The following is a 19,622-nucleotide window of genomic DNA, read 5'->3' as shown; positions in this document are numbered from 1 at the left end:
TACCTACTGTAGCATCATGTACAAAAACTCACATTCTCTAATAAATTCCTTTTCAGCAATGGAGACAAAACTGATTATTTAACGGTAGACCAATTAGTGAGCTTTCTAAATGAAGTAAGCTTTTTCATACATTAACTACCATAAAGTCTGTCTGCAGTGGCTTGCTTCTTCCAACCTTCCCATTGCATGCCCCGTGCTGTTATTTGCTGTGCTTCTGATCCACTGATCTTTCCATTGTGGGAACATCCAGGTGAAAAAATCAGCTCCAGCCCTGTATGCTGTTCTACTTTCTACATGCTGGCCTTGCAGCTGCATCTGTTGGTTACTTGTTGCTGTGTTGTGGTGTGTGTCCTGTGTGTTTTATATTTTTTATACTGTTCCATTCCACTAAAATACACCCAGTATTTGATTGCAGGCCGTTATTTTACCTGTAGACCCCAGCTAAATATATCTACTACTCCTTCTAGAATAGTAGAAAAACTGAAGTAGGTGTTTATAAACAGGAATTTGATTCTCCTCAGCAGTAGTATTTCAGTCTGTTACAAATCTAAGAGCTAAGAGGATATTTTAAGAGTTTGTATATGATTTTTAAAATACCATGTGTGCAGAATAGGAGGAAATATTTTTATTGCTGTATTTCCAGAATACAGTTGTTGGCAGAAGTATTTCTTAAAAGCATCACGAGTGTATGAGCTAGTTCAATAAACAGTGTGGGCTTGTCTCTTTTCTAAAGCACAGTAAGTTATAGCAAACTGCCTCCTTTGCAATTCCAGCAATAAATGCAGCATGTGGATTTGACAAGAGCACACCCATGGAAAACAGACACATCCCACTTGGTTTTTTACCAGTAGATTATTGTTATTCTGAACATGGGAAGCTGCCAACCTCACTATGTGACATTTTTAGGTGCATTTTCAAAAAAAAAATATCTCTCCATCTAAACTTGTTTTACTAGTTATAGTTCAATTTTATATATATATATATATATATATGTGTGCGTGTGTATTTTTATTGGATACTTCAGTCTGAAGATCCAAGCTGTAAGTTCCCTATATATCAAATTTTGAATATAATTTTATTTTTCAGTACGGAATATGTGCCTTACTCTTCACTAAACCTGAATTACTTGTAGAAAGGATATTCAAAAAGAAAAGAGAGAGAGAAGATTAACAGCTTGATTGCATAATTGGGATTACACAGGCTTAATCTTACTGCTGTGAGACATCCTTTTATCACAGCTATTTCCACAATTCAGTGTCTGAATGGTTGCAGGGCTGGGATCAGAGCTAAGGCTTGTCATCTTTGCTTCTGCATTGAGGAGAGAAAGGACAGTGTTGTGATTTAAATGATAAATTATCCCGTTAAAGCACCTCATCCCCCAGTTCACCTGTAGTGCTAGGTATATTTTACTGCTTGAAGCACATAGCCCTATCCCCACTTTAAATCATGTTAGCTTCTGATTTATTTAGTGTCCCTCTTCATTTTCAGGTAAATTACTGTTTTATCATTATTTTATAATTGATCTCTAATTGTTTTAGTTAAAAGTGTAGTTTCTTGAAGCCTAAACTTCTGAAGAAAAGTTGCCAGCATTTGTAAGGTCTCCAGTCTCCTATCTCCAGTTACTATCTATAGTTACTCCTATCTCCAGTAACTGATTGAAAAATTGAGTTGCTGTGCTCTCAATTTTGTGTGACTTTAGCAGTTCTTTTTACAGAACTAGAAACATTATTTTATATCGGTAAATATAGGTAGTATTGGGGGAAAATGCATCTTGTTGACTACATTCATATTGACAAAATATATTTTGCAGTTGGAAATCCTGTGGTTGGCCCCTTTAGCTGGGGACCAGAGCTGGGAAAAATTACTCAAGTGTTTTTTTGTAGGGTAAGACATTTATTCTGTTGACTGAAACCAGTGGCTTTGGTCTGTGTCGGAGGTTTTTTGGTCTCCAAACAGAGTTTAAAGTTTCGGTCATAATTTGAAAGGCACAAAATGACCCGGAATGTGCCTCCTGAAGGGATCATTTCTGTCCCCTTGGCTGCTGGCCAAGACTACAATTAGCAGTGGTGTCTAATGCTGGCAAATATAAAAAGGTTATTATCATTACATAGGAGAGGGGAGCTACTTGGCAGAGAAACTCTTCATGAGACTCTTTAACTTAAATTATTTTGAAGTAACCTCCAAGGCATGCTGCAGAAGCTCTAAGTGTTATGGGTTTTTAAGAGAGCGCGAGAATATGTTACTGGGTATGAGAGGAGAGTGAGCAGCTTTCCTGGAGTTTTTCCAAACTCCTGTCTCTATTTGACTTTTAAATGCTGCTGGCTGACAGATGATTTAATTGTGCTTCAGTATTAAAGCTTTTGGGAAGTTTTTAAAAACTTAATTGTTGTCATACACGAAGTATTTTGTCTAGATCTCCTATTTTAAAGTCAAATTTTGGAGGAAAAAAAAAGGAAAGATAGTAGAAAAAAAGGGTCTGAAATCACTACCACTGAGATTTACTCCTGCCTGCCGTTCATTTACAGCAATAAAATAACAAGGCAAGTAACAGTTTAAATGGAATTTTCAGTAGTCTGACCAGCACTCATCCATTCTTTTGGGAGGCAGGTATGGGGAGATCCTTTCCTATTCCCAATTCCTTGCTCTTCCTCCCTGTCTCTCCTCCACTTTCTTCCTCTTCCTCCCTCCTTCCCACTCCCTCTTTCCATCCCCCAGCTGTTCATATCCCCAAAGGGCCTTCTCACCACTCCTAGGGCAAATGATGGTTTTAGGCAGAACTGGTTTTAGCACACTTTGAGCTGCTGTGTGTCTCAGTCTGTACCCACTCCAAGGTGCTGGAGGCAAGCTGGGGAGGCCAAATGAGCTCTTCTCTCTTTGCAAAACCCTCTGGGCACCCTTTCTCCCCATGTTTTTAGTCAGTTCACCCTCATCTGGCTGGGAGTGCCTGGTGTAAGGGTGCCCTGTCTGGTAAGGTAACCAGAACAATCAAACACAGCTTTTTTGCACATACACAATTAATCCTGGGGCATGTTATCTTTTGAGATGAAATTTCACACTTTAAGTTTTGGTCTGCTTTTGTGTCACAAGTTCCCTGTGCCACCAAGCTCCGTGGTGCAGAATGTTTCCCCAAGAGACACTAGAGAACATTATCACTTTTTAAAAGCAGATCTTTATCAGTTGCCAAGTCTATTTTTTAAACAAAGTTCCACTGGAGGATCGATGATGAGCAATGATTACTGCTACCGGAAAAATATTTGCTCTCAGCTCCTGATAGCTCTAGGACTTTTTCTCAAGAGGAGACTTTTTGCTTTATCCCATTTATTTTCTTCTGTTTGCTCATTATTAACTGTAGAAGAAAGTGAGTGGGGAAGAGCCCTTTTCCTGAGCAAAGAACCTTCCCTACTATTTCTGACCATTTTTGGAGGTAGTGTATTGTCACTAAGGGCATAAAGCCTTGTCATTTGTCACCATGGAGCTGTTGCATGCCATGTTGTGGTGTTGTTGGTGTGTGCTGCTGAACAAGTCGTGTCCTGCATCCATCTTCTCTTGTGTGGTGTTTGATCTGAGTGTTCCTGGGCATCCCAACAGCCCCTCTGACCTGGACAAACCTGCTGTGTTTAGATGCTGCAGACTGCCAGTAGCATTACTTGAAACATCCCTCCCTAACTGCATGATTGAGTTGGCATTGGTTGTAATTTCTTGGAATTAATTAAGCACACACACCAATGGATTGGTTGTAAGAAAAGAGATTGGATTGGATATTACTTTTTGTACATGAAAAAAAGAAAAAATTGTTTAAAAAGTTTCCACATAAGCAATTACAGCCAATGCTGATAGTTCTGTGTAAGCCACGTCAACACCATCCTGTCCATTCCAAATTATTGACTGCCAATATGGGGGTGGCCTGTTACATCTCTGAATTCTACTGAAACTAAAGCTTGGAAACTGTGCACCTTCTGGGGTAAAAGAGTGTTTTCACAAACATATTTATTTCTTTGTTTTGATGCATCTGCTTACATGCCGCTACTCCATCAATTCCGGTTTTAATTTTCTTTTAATGGAGAATCAGGCACACAGTGTGCAGCTCTAATGCAGCATGGAGAAAAAGCCAAAGTTACATAGCACACTATAAAGTGAAGACATACTAATTCTGAATTTTATTAGTCTATCAGAAATCACTGCTAAATTGTACCTAACGTGACATATATTATGAAATTCTAATATTATAAATTACTGTGAATTAAGAGATGATGCTGTGAAATTCTTGTGCATATTTATTCCAAGAACCTATGCTGGTTTTTGAATAGTTAAAAACATGATGTTTCCACAATTCACAAATAATCATCCAGTACTTGCATATTTCTAAACTCGGATTTCAAATTCTGTATTTACAGTATAGCTTTATTTTACTTTTTTGCTTTAGCTGTAGATATTGTGTAAGACTTGCATTTTTGCAGAGGTGATTACAGTGCCACCAGTCAAGTCTGTCACTTTGCAAAAAGAAGAATGAGAGAGAGAATTTACAAAGGGACATATAGCTCTTTATTTTCAACATCTCATTTGCACAGATTCCATGTGCAGTTATAATTTTCATGAATAAGCAAGAGTAAGACCAGTTATATGATTGCATTGGATTTTTCTTTTTAAAAAATATTTTTGTGATCAAACTGCCTAGGTTTCTTATGAAAGATAAAGTTCATTTTCAACCTAATGCTGAAGTTGCTGTTGAACAGTCTGTAAATTTTAGGGCTGCCTTTTTTTTTTAATGTCCACTTCTTTCTTTCTCATCTGCAGTAATGAAATGCTCTTGGATGATAGCCATGCACAATATTGTTTTGCTGAATTCTGTTGTTTTCTCACCTTAGCATCAACGAGATCCTCGGCTCAATGAAATTTTATTTCCCTTTTATGACACAAAAAGAGCAATGCAGATAATTGAGACATATGAGCCAGATGAAGACTTGAAGAGGAAAGGTAAATGGGGGAGGGAATTCAGAATTCATTGGGTTTTGGGCATTTGGGGAATTTGTTCTGAAGCATTCAGACTTTTAAGAGGGAGTTTATAGTCCCTATGGTCTGGGGACAAGCACTTGTATAGGGTGCTGGACCAGGAAACTGCTCTGCTGAAAAAAATACCTCCCCTTCAAAATCAGATTTTTTTAGAAGGATTATGACCCTGATCCAGATGAGTGTGGGTGCAAATCCTGATAGGAAAGGGAGAGGCTGGGATTGAGTAAATACAGAACAGCAGCTCCTTCCAGCAGCAAGGCAACGTGCACATGTCTGTGGTCAAGGTCAAGCTCTGCAAAGTACAGATATTGTGCAAAAATAAAAAAGAAACTGCCATATGCATCCACCTCCTTATAATATATCCCCTCTAGTGCCTGAGGGCAGCAGCCTGGCTCAGAACAGGTTATTTTATGTGGGTGATCTGAAAAATGTTTTCTCCGAGCAAGGCTGCAGGAAGTACCTGCAAGCCATTCTTGGGCTGCTCATGTCCTGAGCTGCTGTGAGTGCGGGAGGTGTCAGGGGCTGAACTCAGTTCCCAGTTCTTACCCATTTTGCTGCAGCAGCTGTGTTGGGATCAGCTGCAGAAATGAAACCTGTTGCTTTCCCTGCCCTTTTCGCTGGGCTGCTGTTGTGACAAGCAGAGAGGAGACTGCAGCTTTTCAAAGCCCATCCTAACAAGAATCCTCTTGCACAGACATTTAGGCTCATGGATCAAGGCAGAAGTATTTATACTTCCACCAGTGCTGCAGCCTCTGTGGGTGAGGGATGTGCAAAGCAGGCAACAGGAGGAGGCAGCATCTAAGCCCAGTAAAGCCTGAGGCTCTCCCTCCATGTCTAAATGAAGTAAACTCTCGAAGTATTAATTGATTTTTGTCAGCTCTATCCCAGTTGATTTATAACTTTTAAACACACTCATCTTTGATTCTTGGTGCTAATGTATTCTATTTTAAATATTTTCCAGCACTAGGAAGGTGTGCTAATGTGGTTGCCACCTGTTTAGGATGGAAGGTGTAAAAACATATTTTCTGAAGGTGGAAATAAATCTAAAATTGGAAAAAAAATTCAACCATGGCTAATTATGTAGCCTCTTTGATTGATTTTTATTTCTATTAGGTTTTCAATAAATGTGGAAAACCTTTTGCAGGGATGAGTTTAATGAGTACAAAAACAGAACAGTAGAAGTCCCCTCTGGGTGCTCCTCCAGGGATCTCAGCAGGGGCTGTTCTCTTCAGCTTCTTTCCCCTTCTTAGATAAAACTTTGCTATTGAGCAAAGTACTTGAGGACAACCTTTCTTCTCCTTTTTTATTTTTTTTTCTTTTGCTAAATGATGTAGTTTAAGAAACAAGGCTGACATACAAAAGGCAGTAGCAATAAGCAGGTGACTCCTCCTCAGTCACATTTCAGTGACAGTAGTGAGTAAAGCTGAACAAGTTAATGCTGGGCAGTTCAGTAACCAGAGTCTGCTCAGGAACACTACAAACCCCAGCAACCCTGGTGAGAAATACAATGTCTGAGTTGCTGAACACACAGAGCTCTGTTAGGTTGCTGAGGTCTCAGCTGTGTTGTGTCTAGAACATCCATCCAGCTGTGACATTTTTCCACAAGATCATGCACTGGGAGTGTGTATCATCTGACATATGCTGTGCTGCAGCTTTAAAGTACGTGGTGATAACAAAAAAACATTCTTCAAGTTGAAAAGTCCCTTTTGCCCCCTTTCTTTCATACTCAGGATCAGTTGCAGGATCAGCTGAGATGACCTGAGTAAAACATTCTGGAGTAGTTCACCTCTGGCTGAGACCAAGCACAGAAAATTTAATCTCCAGTAGAGGATTTTTCCAGAAAATTAGAAGTAGAATGAAAACTGGGATCACTCCACTTCTATGTATAAGAGAAAACTAGACTTAAAGAAAATAAAAATAGGACTTCTGCAACCTTGCCTTAACAATAGCTGAGTGTTCATAAATTACTTCAGAGAAAGCAATGTCAAAATTAGTGCCAGGTAATCATTCCCTGCAGCAGCTCTTTGTGAGTAATCCCTTCTTCCCTATCACAGATAATTTTCATTTTTCAGACTCTTGGCCTCTTTAAAACTGATATTGCCATACTAACTATTCATAATTTGGTTTCACTAAAAATTATCCCTCGATTTGTACTTTTTTATACTTTATTGAAGCATAGACCAGCAGACAGATAAGAGAGAGGTGTTTTGAATTTTGTGTTCTGAATTCTTGTATTCCTTGTCATTGTAGATTTCTGTTTTCATTTACAAAGGTATGAACATGTATTTCAAACAGTAAACTGGAAGGTATTTTAGATTTTCCTGATGTTTTGTAAATGAAGCACTGCAGAGATTTGCAGGTACCCGTCCCCATGTTTCTGTCAGTGGGGAGCACTCTCTGCATAAGCTGGTTGACAGTGATGTAGTACAGGACTAAATATGAAAGGTGGGAGGAAAGGGCCACAGAAGCCTCCTCCGTGCAAGCTCACAGTCCCTGACTTTAAAAGTCCCAGAGATCAAAATTGTTGGGACTGTTCTGAGTAGATGTCACTACCTCTTTGCCTTCTTCACCTCCTTTTGCTGCCTTAGTTCTGCTGATGGTGAGTGCTGGACCTCTGGTGTTGAACTGGTGAGCACCTGGTTTTTAATTTGGTTATCTGGGAACGTAATGGCACATTTTGCACCAGCTGCTAGGCAGCCTGGAGCAAAGGAAGAGGAGAGCTGCTTGCTTGCATGAACCTGTTTAAATAACAGGTTCTGTGCTGGAATTCTTGCTCTGTGAGGTGGTCTGAGTGCTGTGGACTCTAAATTCCTGGTAGTAATTCACCATGCCTTCTCCTTCCTTCCAGGTGTCATATCCAGTGATGGGTTTTGCAGATACTTGATGTCAGATGAAAATGCCCCCGTTTTCTTAGACCGTTTGGAATTGTATCAAGAGATGGACCATCCTCTGGCTCATTACTTCATCAGCTCCTCTCACAATACCTATTTAACAGGCAGGCAGTTTGGGGGCAAGTCTTCAGTGGAGATGTACAGACAAGTGCTTTTGGCTGGATGCAGGTTGGAAGCAGAAGATAATCCATATTTGTGAATCTAATACTTTAAAAATAATGTACCTTCATGTTGATATCTTGTACAAGTGAATTTGTAAATATGTTAGTGTGGCAAATGAAAACACATGTGTTTGTTTAAGAATCTTATTTTTCTGACAAAAGTAATTCCAGTCAGAGGAATGTAGAAATCGATATAAGGAGAGAGTTTATGAGAAAGTTAACAGAAGTTTGATCTCAGAATGACAGCTGATGAATTTCAGAGGGCTTTCTGCTTTTAATGACAAAATGTATATGTTAATAAGAATAATGAAATTTATTATTTCCTGCTTAATTTCTTGACTTAGTAGAATGAGAATAAGAAGTGTCACAGTGCTAAAGACATTATTGTCCAGATGAGAATATACTGACTCACACATGCCATATTTAAGGTGGTATATCCAAAGTTCTAGAAATAACACATGTACAGCTTAGAAAGAGTTGTGCAATGCCCAAAACTGATTTGCAACTTACTGCTCTGACCATCACTGCTAAAATATGTCCCAGGTAGCTCACCTGTAATAAAACACTAATTTTATTTTCCTTGGATCTTCAGGTGTGTCGAGCTGGACTGTTGGGATGGCAAAGGTGAAGACCAAGAACCAATAATAACCCATGGAAAAGCAATGTGCACAGACATCCTTTTCAAGGTAAATGCCTGGCCTCTACACCTGGCAGCAAAGCCCAGGAAAATCCAAGCAGGGCAGCCTCCCCTCCTCAGCACTGGAATGCTGCTCCTGTGAGATGCACTGACATGGGCAGGGTTTCTGGCCCAGACTTTGGGGCTCATTCCTGACTTGCACCACCCACCCCTGTGCTCCATCTGCCTTCCCACAGAACCTGCAGGAAGCAGGCTTGCTGCTTTTGCCCCACTTCTTCACATCCTGGGGTTCTTTGCACCACAGAATAAATATCTTCTTTGCTGTCTGAGAAGTTCCTTAGCTGTGGAAAAAGCCTGAAGATGCAGGAGTTTCTGTGGGAGTAGGAATTCTCCCATTGATGGCTGTGGGTCAAGGTGCCATGCTGCTGCAGGTGCAGGGAGGTTGTGGTGGGGCATCAAGAGCACAGGGGTTTTTCTGTCTCTCTCTTCATTTGCACATTTAAGACATCCCTGTGTTTCTAGGGGTGGGGTGGATAATAAAAAAAATCCCTTTTATTATGTTTTTTATTGATCCATTCTGACTTGTATCCTGTTGTTGCTTTTTTGCAGGATGTAATTCAAGCCATTAAGGAAACAGCATTTGTTACGTCAGAGTACCCTGTCATTCTTTCATTTGAAAATCACTGCAGGTACATAGTGCCCGTTTTTAATTTTTAAATTGTGCATTGTCTGAGAGAGATTATATAGTTTAAAATATGATATGATACTTGGAAACTGGGAGGGGGGTAATGCAGGCATACTGAATGTCACTTAATATACCATTAATATACTAATCAATCTTTATGTAGCTTAATAATGACAATATTTTTATCTGTGATAAAGCTCTGAAATGTGTTTGGATGTTCCATTAGCTGTGTGAGATTCAGTTACTCTACTTTTTTGGTCTTGTTAAATTCATCTATGTCAAATAATAGACTCTTATTGACAGTATAATTACAGTAAAGTAATACTTCTCAGTTGATACAAAGTGGGCAGTATAATATTTGGGATGTCTACATTACTTAGCATTATTCTTTTGTGCTGAGTGATAGCAATTTCTTTTTTATATTTAAAAATTAACTGGCACAATCTTTTCCAGCAAATATCAACAGTACAAGATGTCAAAATACTGTGAAGATCTTTTTGGAGATCTCCTGTTGAAGCAGCCTCTAGAAACACATCCAGTATGTTATATTGTGCCAGTCTCTCTATTTTTGTCTTAGTTTTATTTAGAAGATATTATAAACTGAGGTCATATCACCTTTAGTGCTGTTCACTGCCAGTCCTGTGCTTTCAGAAATGAGTAGTGGTTTTGGGTGGCTGTGCTTTTTGGTACAAACTTGTCTTTATCTGATTTGTTTAATCTCTTCTGTACAGGGCTCTGGCAAGCAGCCTGGGGAAAACCCCCCCTTGATGTGGGACGTAATATCAGCACCTACATAAAACATACCACATGCATTGTCTTTGCAGGTCATACCTCTCTCTGAAATTGCCAGTCACTGTTTAAAAACAATTCATTATAACAATTACTTATAAATTGCATGGTCTCAGCTGAAGAAACCTCTTCTTTCAGCTGCATGTTGCATGTTTCATGCTCCAGGTCAGGTCCTGCAGTCCAGGTGGCCCCACTGGTGCATTAAGAATTAAATTAAACACCAAGAGTTCCCTGCAGCCGCACTTGGGCTGTGGAGTGCACTGTAACAGGCATGCACTTCACTTTCCTGCATGGCAGGAGAAAACAACAGACACTCCTTCACAAACACAGTATTTGAGACTTTACAGCTCGTTACACAGTGCTTGTTGCTCCTCCTCCAGATCTTCCTTGCTCCTTAACTTGGGCTTGCTGTGTGCCAGCCATCACCCAGAGCCTGCAGAAGCTCTTGCTCTGGGGGACCACAGCAAGAAGGACCCTGCCTTACCTTTCAGTAAGGGGGGCTCCTGGCATTGGCACCCTTGGAGCTTTGCTTTTCCTGGCTTTCCCTGCACATTGCAGGGGCAGCAGCACACAGGGCTTGATCAATGTCAGGTGTTTGACCATATCACTCTCTGCAACTTCCTGAAGGGTAGCTGTAGTCAGGTGGGGTTGGTTTCTTTCTCCAGGCAGCACTGACAGAACCAGAGGACACAAGCTGTGCCAAGGGAAATATAGGTTGGATATTAGGAAAAAGTTTTTCACTGAAAGAGTCTGGAATGGCCTGCCTGGGGAGGTGGTGGAGTCACCATCCCTTTAGGTGTTTAAACAAAGCCTGGATGGGCACTCAGTGCCATGGTTTAGTTGAGGTGTTGGGGCTGGGTTGGACTCGATGATCTTGAAGGTCTCTTCCAACCCAGTGATTCTGTGTAAATTCAGTGAAAAGTGCATCCCAAAGAACTAAATCTGCAGTGACGTTCACAGGACGCTGCCACGCCTCTCACAAAAAGCTCCCAGCAGCTCTCTGGGAAGCCTAAACCAGAGCTGGCCAAAGGCTGCCATGCCTCAGGGCCCCGAGTTTAGCCTCAGCTGCCTGTGCTCCATAGCACTGCTGAGCCCTCTGCATTCTGTGTCCTCTCCCCCTCATGGGTGAGTTCAGTCCCCAGCTGCTCACAAACAGAGGCAAACACTGCAGAGATGGCAGAAGCAGCTTGGAATGTGTCCTTGGCAAGAGCTTGGATCTGATAACCTGGGCCAGTGCCTGAGGGAGGCAGACTTAGCAGAGACATGGCACTTGGCTGGAGCAGATTCGGTTTGAAGTAAAAGCAAATATTTGTCCAAACGGGCATCCAAGTGTGGCCTTGTCTGGGAATGCAGCCTGGCAGAAATTAGCTCTGCGGCACTGACATCTAGTGGAGTTACAGCCCCAGTGCTGTCAGGAGCAAGTGTGATCATCCAACCTGCTCAAACTCCCTGCCTGGGTGGTGTGCAGGACCCTTACCTTCCCACGAGGAGGTTTTCCACCCATTCTCCTGGAGCTGGGTTGATATGGTGGGGTTTTTTGTTTGGTTGGTTGGTTTTTGTTTGGGTTTTTTGTTTGTTTGGTTTTGGTTTTTGGTGTTTTGTTTTGTTTTGTTTTGTTTTTGGGTTTTTTTTGCTGGGTTGTTATTTGTCACCTCTGCTGCTTTTTTTTTGTTTCAATTTGTGGTGCTTTGTTCTTCTGGAGTGCTGCTTCTCTCTAGCTCAGATTTGGATTAAGAGATAAGAATATCTGAATAGTTCTTCTAAGAATTGTCACTTTCTACTCCTGTATCATTTAGGCTTCACTGGAAACCCCAGTCTTTTATGGTGCTAAGAATGCCAAGTTGTGGATTCAATCTCTGTATGGGCCATTCACTTGAGAGTTGGACTCCATCATCCTTGTGGGTCCCTTCCAACTCAGAATATTCTGTGATTATATCAGCAACTCCCTGAATAATATTCTTAGCAAGCCTGAGTGGGGAGGGTGCTAATTACCTTACCCAGATCTTTGTTTCTTAGCCTCAATGATGCAATGGGGCTTAAATCAGAGGATTTCATACTTTTCCTCTTTTCTGAATAATGTTTTTTCTCCTTCCCAAACTGGAACTTTTATTGATATTTCCTTGTGTGTGTATGTGTGTGTCCCCTTTGCCTTTGAAAAATACTGAATTTGTGACCCTACTGGCAAAACCAGTCCCCATTACCTAGCTGAAGACTGGGTAGCTTTCCATGCCCCAGTGCCAGTCCATTTCCACTCTCCAGGTGGGTCACTGCAGCTCAAAGGGACCATAAAAGGTGACTTATTTAGAGATCAAATGATAGCAGACTGAGCTGTGGCTTGGGCTGTGTGAGCCACAGGGAGGGAAAGCAGGAATTCCTCTGAGAGGAGGTGCAGGTCATATCCACGCCCCCTACGAGGCAGGAGAGATGGGGAAATGTTTAGAGCAGTGCAGCTGAGGCTGGCACAGGCTGGAGACCTGAGTGCTGGCTTCATCCAGCAGCTTTACCTGAGCACAGCTTCCCCCTGGGACAAGGAAGAAGGAAAGCAGACTGTGGAACTGCGGTCACACAACCTCCTGGGGCTGTGCCTGAGGTGGCACTGTTCCTTCAATGTCCCTTGGTGTGGCTGTCCTAAAATCCAAATCCCAAACAGGGGCAGAGGGGCCAAATGGCTGTCGTTATTATTGAGCATTTTCTTTGAATTGTTTTACAGCTTGAACAAGGTAAAGCCTTACCATCTCCTAATGACCTCAAAAGAAAGATTCTCATAAAGAATAAAAGACTGAAACCTGAAGTAGAAAAGAGTAAGTAACATTTGTCAAATACTAATTAAACAAAAGTCCAGATCACTGCAAACAGACTTTGTTACCAAAGTTTCCAGATTGTTTGTACTTTAGTGTTGGAAGAATGGGAATTATATGTAAATAGCATTTGGTTTGCCCTTGTGTTTCATGTGAGTGCCAGTCTAGGCCTTGATATCAGCATGCTGCACAGGCACAGATAGACCCAGAAATGTAATCCTGGGACTTTTATCAGACTGCTGGTTGAGCTAAAATGTAAGGCAGATAGAATCTCTTGTCAATTCTGCCAACACCGGTCTGTTTGCATTGCTGTGTTCTTCCAGGATAAGCATGAAATGAAATGGAATTTCAAATTGCTCTTTTTGCTGTTATTGCCAGTTCTGATATTTATCTCCTTTCAGTAACAATAATGTTGCTGTATTAGTTCCCAGTATGGCTGTAATGATAAGCCCTGGTCCTTCTCCATTCAAAGATAAGCACCCAGACCTTGCACTGTCTTCAGTCATACATGGCTGTGCCCCTCCTGTCTAACTGAAGTGCACATGGAAACAGTTGAAAATCCAAGTTCTTTGCCTCCATTTGCAGGGATCAAGCACTGAAGAGGCAGGTGTCTGTTTATCCTGTGAGGAAGTAATGTGCTTACTCCAAAGACCTTTGTAGTCTATGGAAATTTAGGGGGAATTTCTTCACAGCATGGGAATAGGCTGACCATAGAGGTGGGGGAGTCACTGTCCCTGGAGGAGTTTAAGGAAAGACTGGATGTGGCACTCAACCACTCTGGTTGACAAAGGTGGTGGTTCAGTCAAAGGTTGGATGCAGTCTCAGAGGCTTTTTCCAACCTAACTGATTCTGTGCTTCTGTGAAATATTTTCCTTAACTTCAGTGAGCTTTGGACACAGCCCTTACTGACCTCTTTTCAGATCTAACAACAGTCCGGGTTTTGTTGATGCTACTTTGTAACATTTTGTTGCCAACTGAAAAGTCAGAGGACTCATTAAACAGAATCATCTGAGGATCAGGGAATCAGTTGTGATGGTTCTCTTATATTTCTTTGTGCTGCAAACTGGTCATATCACGACTAATTTAATTTCATTTTTCATATTAACAGAACAGCTTGATGCTCTGAAGAAGATGATGGAGGCTGGGGAAACTGCTGCTCCTGTAAATATCCTGGAGGATGATAACGAAGAGGAAATAGAAAGCGGTGAGGGTTTCCTGGAGAAGGGCTCTCAGACCTTGCCTGTGGCAGATTCCAGGGCTGGGTGCTCCTTTCCCACGTGCCTGTGCTCTGTGGCAGCAGCTCTGGGCTGAGTGCAGAGCCATCTGTACAAATCCCAGCCTTGCCATCTCACCCCAGGCAATTTTAACTCCCATTTACTGGTCAGAAGTTGTGTTAGAGCACCAATCAAATCAGATTTTCATTCTGTCTGGCAGAGGGAGACTAAGAAGTTGTGATCTTTGTTTTGAAAACACATATTGTCACTGTGTTTAACACTTGTGTCAACATCAGAGGGGATTACTGAATTATACTTTATAAGGATAAAATGAGGGGTAGGATTTTTCTTGCCAAACCTCAGTTATCCTCATTGTAAATGTGCAACTCTGAGCCAGTGATGTGGCCAGCAGAGAAAAATCCACATATTTAGGGTGTGATCCACCCTCTCTGTTTTAAATGTGCACCTTCAGAAGATGTAAGTCACACCCCACCTGCCAGTGTCTGAACGAAGGGACTGGCCTGTGCCCTGTGTCACAGTGAATGTCCCAGCTTTAGCCTACCACCTGCTCCTCTCATTTATTTAACTTTTCTTTTTCCTTTACTTTTTAGCTTCAAGTACTGTAGGTTCTAATGGAAAATCACCTTAAAAGTAAATGAGAACAATTCCCTGTAGTGGGGGCACACAAGGAGCCTAACAATGCACTCAAGAAGCCTGGCCACTGGCATCTTCTTCTTCTTATTTCCCAAGGCTATTGGCTTTTTTTTTTTTTTTTTTTTTTTGACACCTTTGCTAGGCAAAATACTCATTACTTCAAAAATACATCAAATAAAATTTCTCTTACTAACCATCTCAGGCCTTAGCTGTAATTTACTGCACTTGGAAACAGTTAACTAAGTCTTAGAAATCTAATACCCTGGATTTTATTCTTGTTTTTAAAAAATTCCAAACCCAAACCTCTGTATTCAACTGTCATTTGTTTCATGCTTTGCAAAGAAAACAGCAGCTGCTGTGGTTTTTGCACTGATCCTTTTTGTTTTCTGTGCAGCTGACCAGGAAGAGGAAGCTCATCCTGAGTACAAATTTGGAAGTGACCTTACTGTAGATGATTACAGTCAAAAAGAAGCTGTTGCCATCAGTGTTAAAAAGGTGGGATTGCTTCTTTCATATATATATATATTTTATGAAAACTTTCTGTGGAGGTTGTTGCAAAAGACACTCTGCTTTGTGAAAACATCAGAGCACTTGTTGGAAGGTTTAAACCTGAGATCTTCACCAGGTGCCCCTTACCTTTAGGTTCATGAGAACACAAAGCTTTGTAACCAAAAATAGTCTCCTCTTGTTCAGGTGGGATATGTACTCATTGAGGAAACAGAATCAGTATGTAGGGAACAGTATACAAGTGGAGGATTTCATCAGATATACTAATTAAAGGCAGCAAACAGTTTCCTGCTCCAGCTTCTGGTGTTTTACTTTGCATTTCAGGTGCAGAATCCTAATAAGAGGTGTAACATCAGCTTTCTTGCTCAGCAGTATTTTTGCAGGGCTGCACTCAGTGTCTTCACTGCAGGGTTTTCCTGCATCATTTTTCATGGTTAAACCTTAGGGTAGGTTCTCTCTTCCACCTACAGCAGCGAAGGCAAAGCAGAACAATAATTCCCAGTGAGCTGGTGTGGCAGGGGGGCTCTATCAGGCAGCCAGCTAGCTGACAGGGAAAAGGTTCTCTTTATTCCACTCATACCTGACCATTACAGTTTATCAGTAACTTGAATATTAGTTGATGGTAATTAGATACAGAATATTGGAATTCAGAACTAAGCTGCTCTGGCACTGAAGGCACTAATGCAGTTTGCTACAGAGAAAAGCCCACATGTGAGGGCTAAGGTGCCTTAGCAGATTATGTTCCTCTGCCACTCAAGTATTTTCTTCCCTCCCCCTTGGTTTCCTTTGGATATTTCTCCAGACAGAAGTATAGGTGTGGAAAATAGCAGTGTGTCCGTAGCAGTACCAGACACAGACCTGCCTTCTGTGAATCTCTTCAAGTCATCAACTTTGCTTCCTCAGGACTTTTATGGATCCCCCAACTGAAGTATCATTTCACTTCTTTGCATTTCCTAAGTCACTGGTCCTTAACTACCTGAATGGTTTGAGGTGTCTTGGTTGGATGGGTTTGTTTTTTTGTTGTTGTTATTGTTTTGAGGATTTTTGTGTGTTTGTTTCCAGATTAGTTGCTCATCCTCAGCACATGTCCTTGGGTAACTTCTCTGCTTCTATGCTGATCAGTGACTTGATCTTTATTCTGCAGGAATGTGTATTCAGTGCCAAGACAGTATTTATCTGAGATTCTCAGTACTGGTAGCTTTTAATTGAAGGCAGACACCAGACTGCTGCATTGCAAATAACATCTTGAGACAGGCCTTCTCCAATGTGGACATTTCAAGCACAGTTTACAGCACTCTTGACCCTGAGTTTTCAGAGCCTGGGAGTTTGCACATCCAGATCAGATGATCTTTATTGTGGTATCTTTATCTGGGTGTGTTATTCTTTCATTCTTATCTGAAGCTTCCTGTCCCCAGCATCTAGTGATAGCTCTGGTTTAGGCTTAATTGTCTGGCATCCTTCATCCTATTCCCATGGCTGAGTTTCAGATCTTGTGTACTCAAAATTGGAATAGCCTACAAATTTTTGAAAGTGTATGGAACAGATGAGCCTTGCAGGAAGGTGGAAAAAGGTTTACTTTCTGCTAAATACATTAGTTTTTTGAGGATTTTTTTCTCCTTTTCTCCTGTGAGTGTTTCCTGTTGTTTTTTCTTTGGGTAATGTATATATATTTTTTTTCCCTCAGGCTGTTGAAGATTCTGAGCAAGAAAACAATAAAAAGGTGACACAGGATGTAATGTAGTTTATTTTATTGCTTCATATATAACATGCATATTACTTACCATGCATTCTCAGTGGTTTAGCAATTTTATGCTCAGTTTCACCACACCTATTTTTGAAAGTGACTCTACCTCCCTTTGGTCCTCTAGGGTTCTTCTGCTATACTTTTATACTGGGATCAGGGCTGTCAGAAAATCTGGGGACAGACAGGAGTGCATGACCTTTGCCTGCTTAGAAGTATCTGATCTCATGCACTGGGAAACCTGTTCTCTGAATGATGTTGAGATGTATTATCCCTGCTTTATTTTTCCCTCTGCCCTCTACCCTGACTGCACTTTGTTTTCCTCTCTCTTTCTTCCTTTTGCTTTCCCTTGGGACTTCTGCATTTATCTTCTCACAGGAATCCCTTCTGTAAGACTCTTCCCACCACTTTCCACTCTCCTCCTCCTCCTCTTCTCTCATTCAGGCTGCTCCTGTTCATAACCACACTTTGTTTCAGTCTGTGTTGTTTTCTAAGTGAGTTCTGCTTCTTTTCTTGAGGGGTGGGGAGGTGCAAATAACATGGAGATCAATTTTCCCCCTTGTCTTCTCTATCCCCTAAAAGGCTCGTGTGCTGTTGTAACCATTCCTTTGTTTCTGCAGACTTTAGGAAACATTCCATCCTTGCCCCTTTCTTAACTCATAGTTTTAAAGTTGTGAACACTGCAGAGTATAGGACTACTCTAAAAATTAAGGGTCTGCAAGGGAATAAGATAAAACCAATGGCTAGTACATTGTCTTTGAGCCAAAGTGTCACTAATGCAGTCCCAGAGCTGTACCTGCAGGGTACCATTGCCTGGGCACTGAGGCATCACAATCCCTTTGACCCCCTTTTCACTGTGGTTCCTTTAGCTGTAGGTGTGGATGGATCAAGGCAGTCAAATATGATTAGCTGTTCTGAGCAGTCAACAACAGGCACTTTAAAGAACCCTGGGTTTTAGAAGATGGGTGGCCAGTTCTTCCTGAGTTAATGGCCTTTCAAAAGTTAAGACACTGAAAAGAACTGGTTTCATTGAGTACATTTTGCCTGAATTTGACCTAAGCTCTCTTAACAGCTATTGACCTAGTAACAACAACAAAAAAAAAAAAACAACAAAAAAAACCCCCAAAAAACCCCACAAACAAACAAAAAACCCAAACAAACAAACAAACAAAAAAACCCCAAAACCAAACAAACCTGTTTTCTACTAACACAGGGATGTGCTGTTGGCATATCTTGGGATCAGATCTGTGAAACCTCAATGTGCACATTTCTGAAAAGCAGTTGTGTTGAGCCCTGATGATCAGCATTAAAATATGGTGTCAGTTTGATTTCACGGTCTGCTGGAAGTTTAATTCAGTCCAAAATGCACATACAACAATCTGTACCTGGACTCATTCTGCTAACTCAGTCATTCTATGCAGTCAGAAAATTGTGTTCCTTGTGTGACTATAATCATCTGATACCAAGGCACAAATGGTTCCAGTTCACATGGTTTTCATTCTTTGAGATGTCTCTGCACTGCCTGGCAGGCAGAGGTGCCATAATTCTGGTAAGTGGGTTCACTTTTCCTTTCTCTCCCACCTCAGGGAGTAAATGAGTTGCAGTAGTGTAGGTTCTGTGAACTGCATTTTCCTCCAAGCCCAGAAAGGACTTGGTAGTGCTTCCTCTTCCTGAGTATTTCCTGAGTCAGTGATGAGGGAGAACTTCTGACAAACACAAGCTGCAGTCTGAATGTTTGAATACACTTTGTACTTCCCAGCAGAAGGTCACTGTCAGCCTACAGACAGATTTTTTGGTAGGAGAACAACCAAAAATGCATGTATGGGAAAAACATGATGAATTTGCAGAGATTTCTTAGATTGACAGAGATTTATTTTTTTTCTTTTTTCATTTCAGTGAAAAGAATGTGTTTTGAACTGGTTTAGGGAAAGGCAAATATTGGACAGGTAGAGCCAATTCAGAAGTGCTTCCTGATGTGGGTTTCTAGCAGATGAGATACTTGTAGAAAATTCTAAGTTCAGTTATAAATAAAGTGCATATTTATATAGGTGATGGATTCAGGTTTTTATCAGTTGAAGTGGATAAGAATATGAACTTGGTACTGTGTCTCTTGTCAGTTTTGTGACGTCTTTTTGTCCGGTGAAGGGTGTGATTCCTACATTTTTGTTTGCTTCTGTTAAGAAAGATTAATAGTGGAACCCATTTGTGTTTTGATGGTGAGGAAGTTCTACTGAGTGCCAAGTATACACAGTTTCTATCAGAAAATGCATATTAAATCACAGTTCTTGGAATTTATTTGACAAAGATGGATCATTATCTCCCAGCATTGTTCAGGCTGTTGGAATATTTATGTTTTATCCCAGTGTTATCCTACTAACTTCATGTAATATTTACCCACTGCTTAGGAGCTTCTCTATCATCAGCCCTCTTGCATGCATCCTGTAACACTGAGAGTCTTATATCAGCAAGAAAACAAGTTTTAACTTGTGACACTAAACTTTCACTTTTCTTGTATTAATTTGCACTGTCTTTGAC

General features: G+C 41.0%; 1 protein-coding gene across 3 annotated transcripts in view; it reads left to right on the top strand.

Moving 5' to 3' along the window:
• PLCB4 (phospholipase C beta 4) overlaps nt 1-19,622 on the top strand; it is a 166,678-nt gene that overhangs the window by 101,926 nt on the left and 45,130 nt on the right. For 2 of the 3 annotated variants that reach the window (XM_053937646.1, XM_053937645.1), the window contains exons 10-18: nt 57-114; nt 4,866-4,974; nt 7,859-8,069; nt 8,655-8,748; nt 9,309-9,388; nt 9,838-9,922; nt 12,884-12,974; nt 14,080-14,175; nt 15,234-15,334. In XM_053937646.1, the coding sequence (XP_053793621.1) occupies nt 57-114; nt 4,866-4,974; nt 7,859-8,069; nt 8,655-8,748; nt 9,309-9,388; nt 9,838-9,922; nt 12,884-12,974; nt 14,080-14,175; nt 15,234-15,334 (925 nt within the window). Of the gene's footprint in view, nt 1-56; nt 115-4,865; nt 4,975-7,858; nt 8,070-8,654; nt 8,749-9,308; nt 9,389-9,837; nt 9,923-12,883; nt 12,975-14,079; nt 14,176-15,233; nt 15,335-17,030; nt 17,067-19,622 lie in introns of all 3 variants that reach the window. The other variant, XM_053937644.1, reaches the window with a different exon arrangement.

This window comes from Vidua chalybeata, chromosome 3, assembly GCF_026979565.1.
Source record: "Vidua chalybeata isolate OUT-0048 chromosome 3, bVidCha1 merged haplotype, whole genome shotgun sequence".
NCBI classification, from domain to species: domain Eukaryota; kingdom Metazoa; phylum Chordata; class Aves; order Passeriformes; family Viduidae; genus Vidua; species Vidua chalybeata.
Note: the sequence above shows the minus strand (reverse complement) of the source record. Positions and strands in the feature narration are given on the sequence as shown.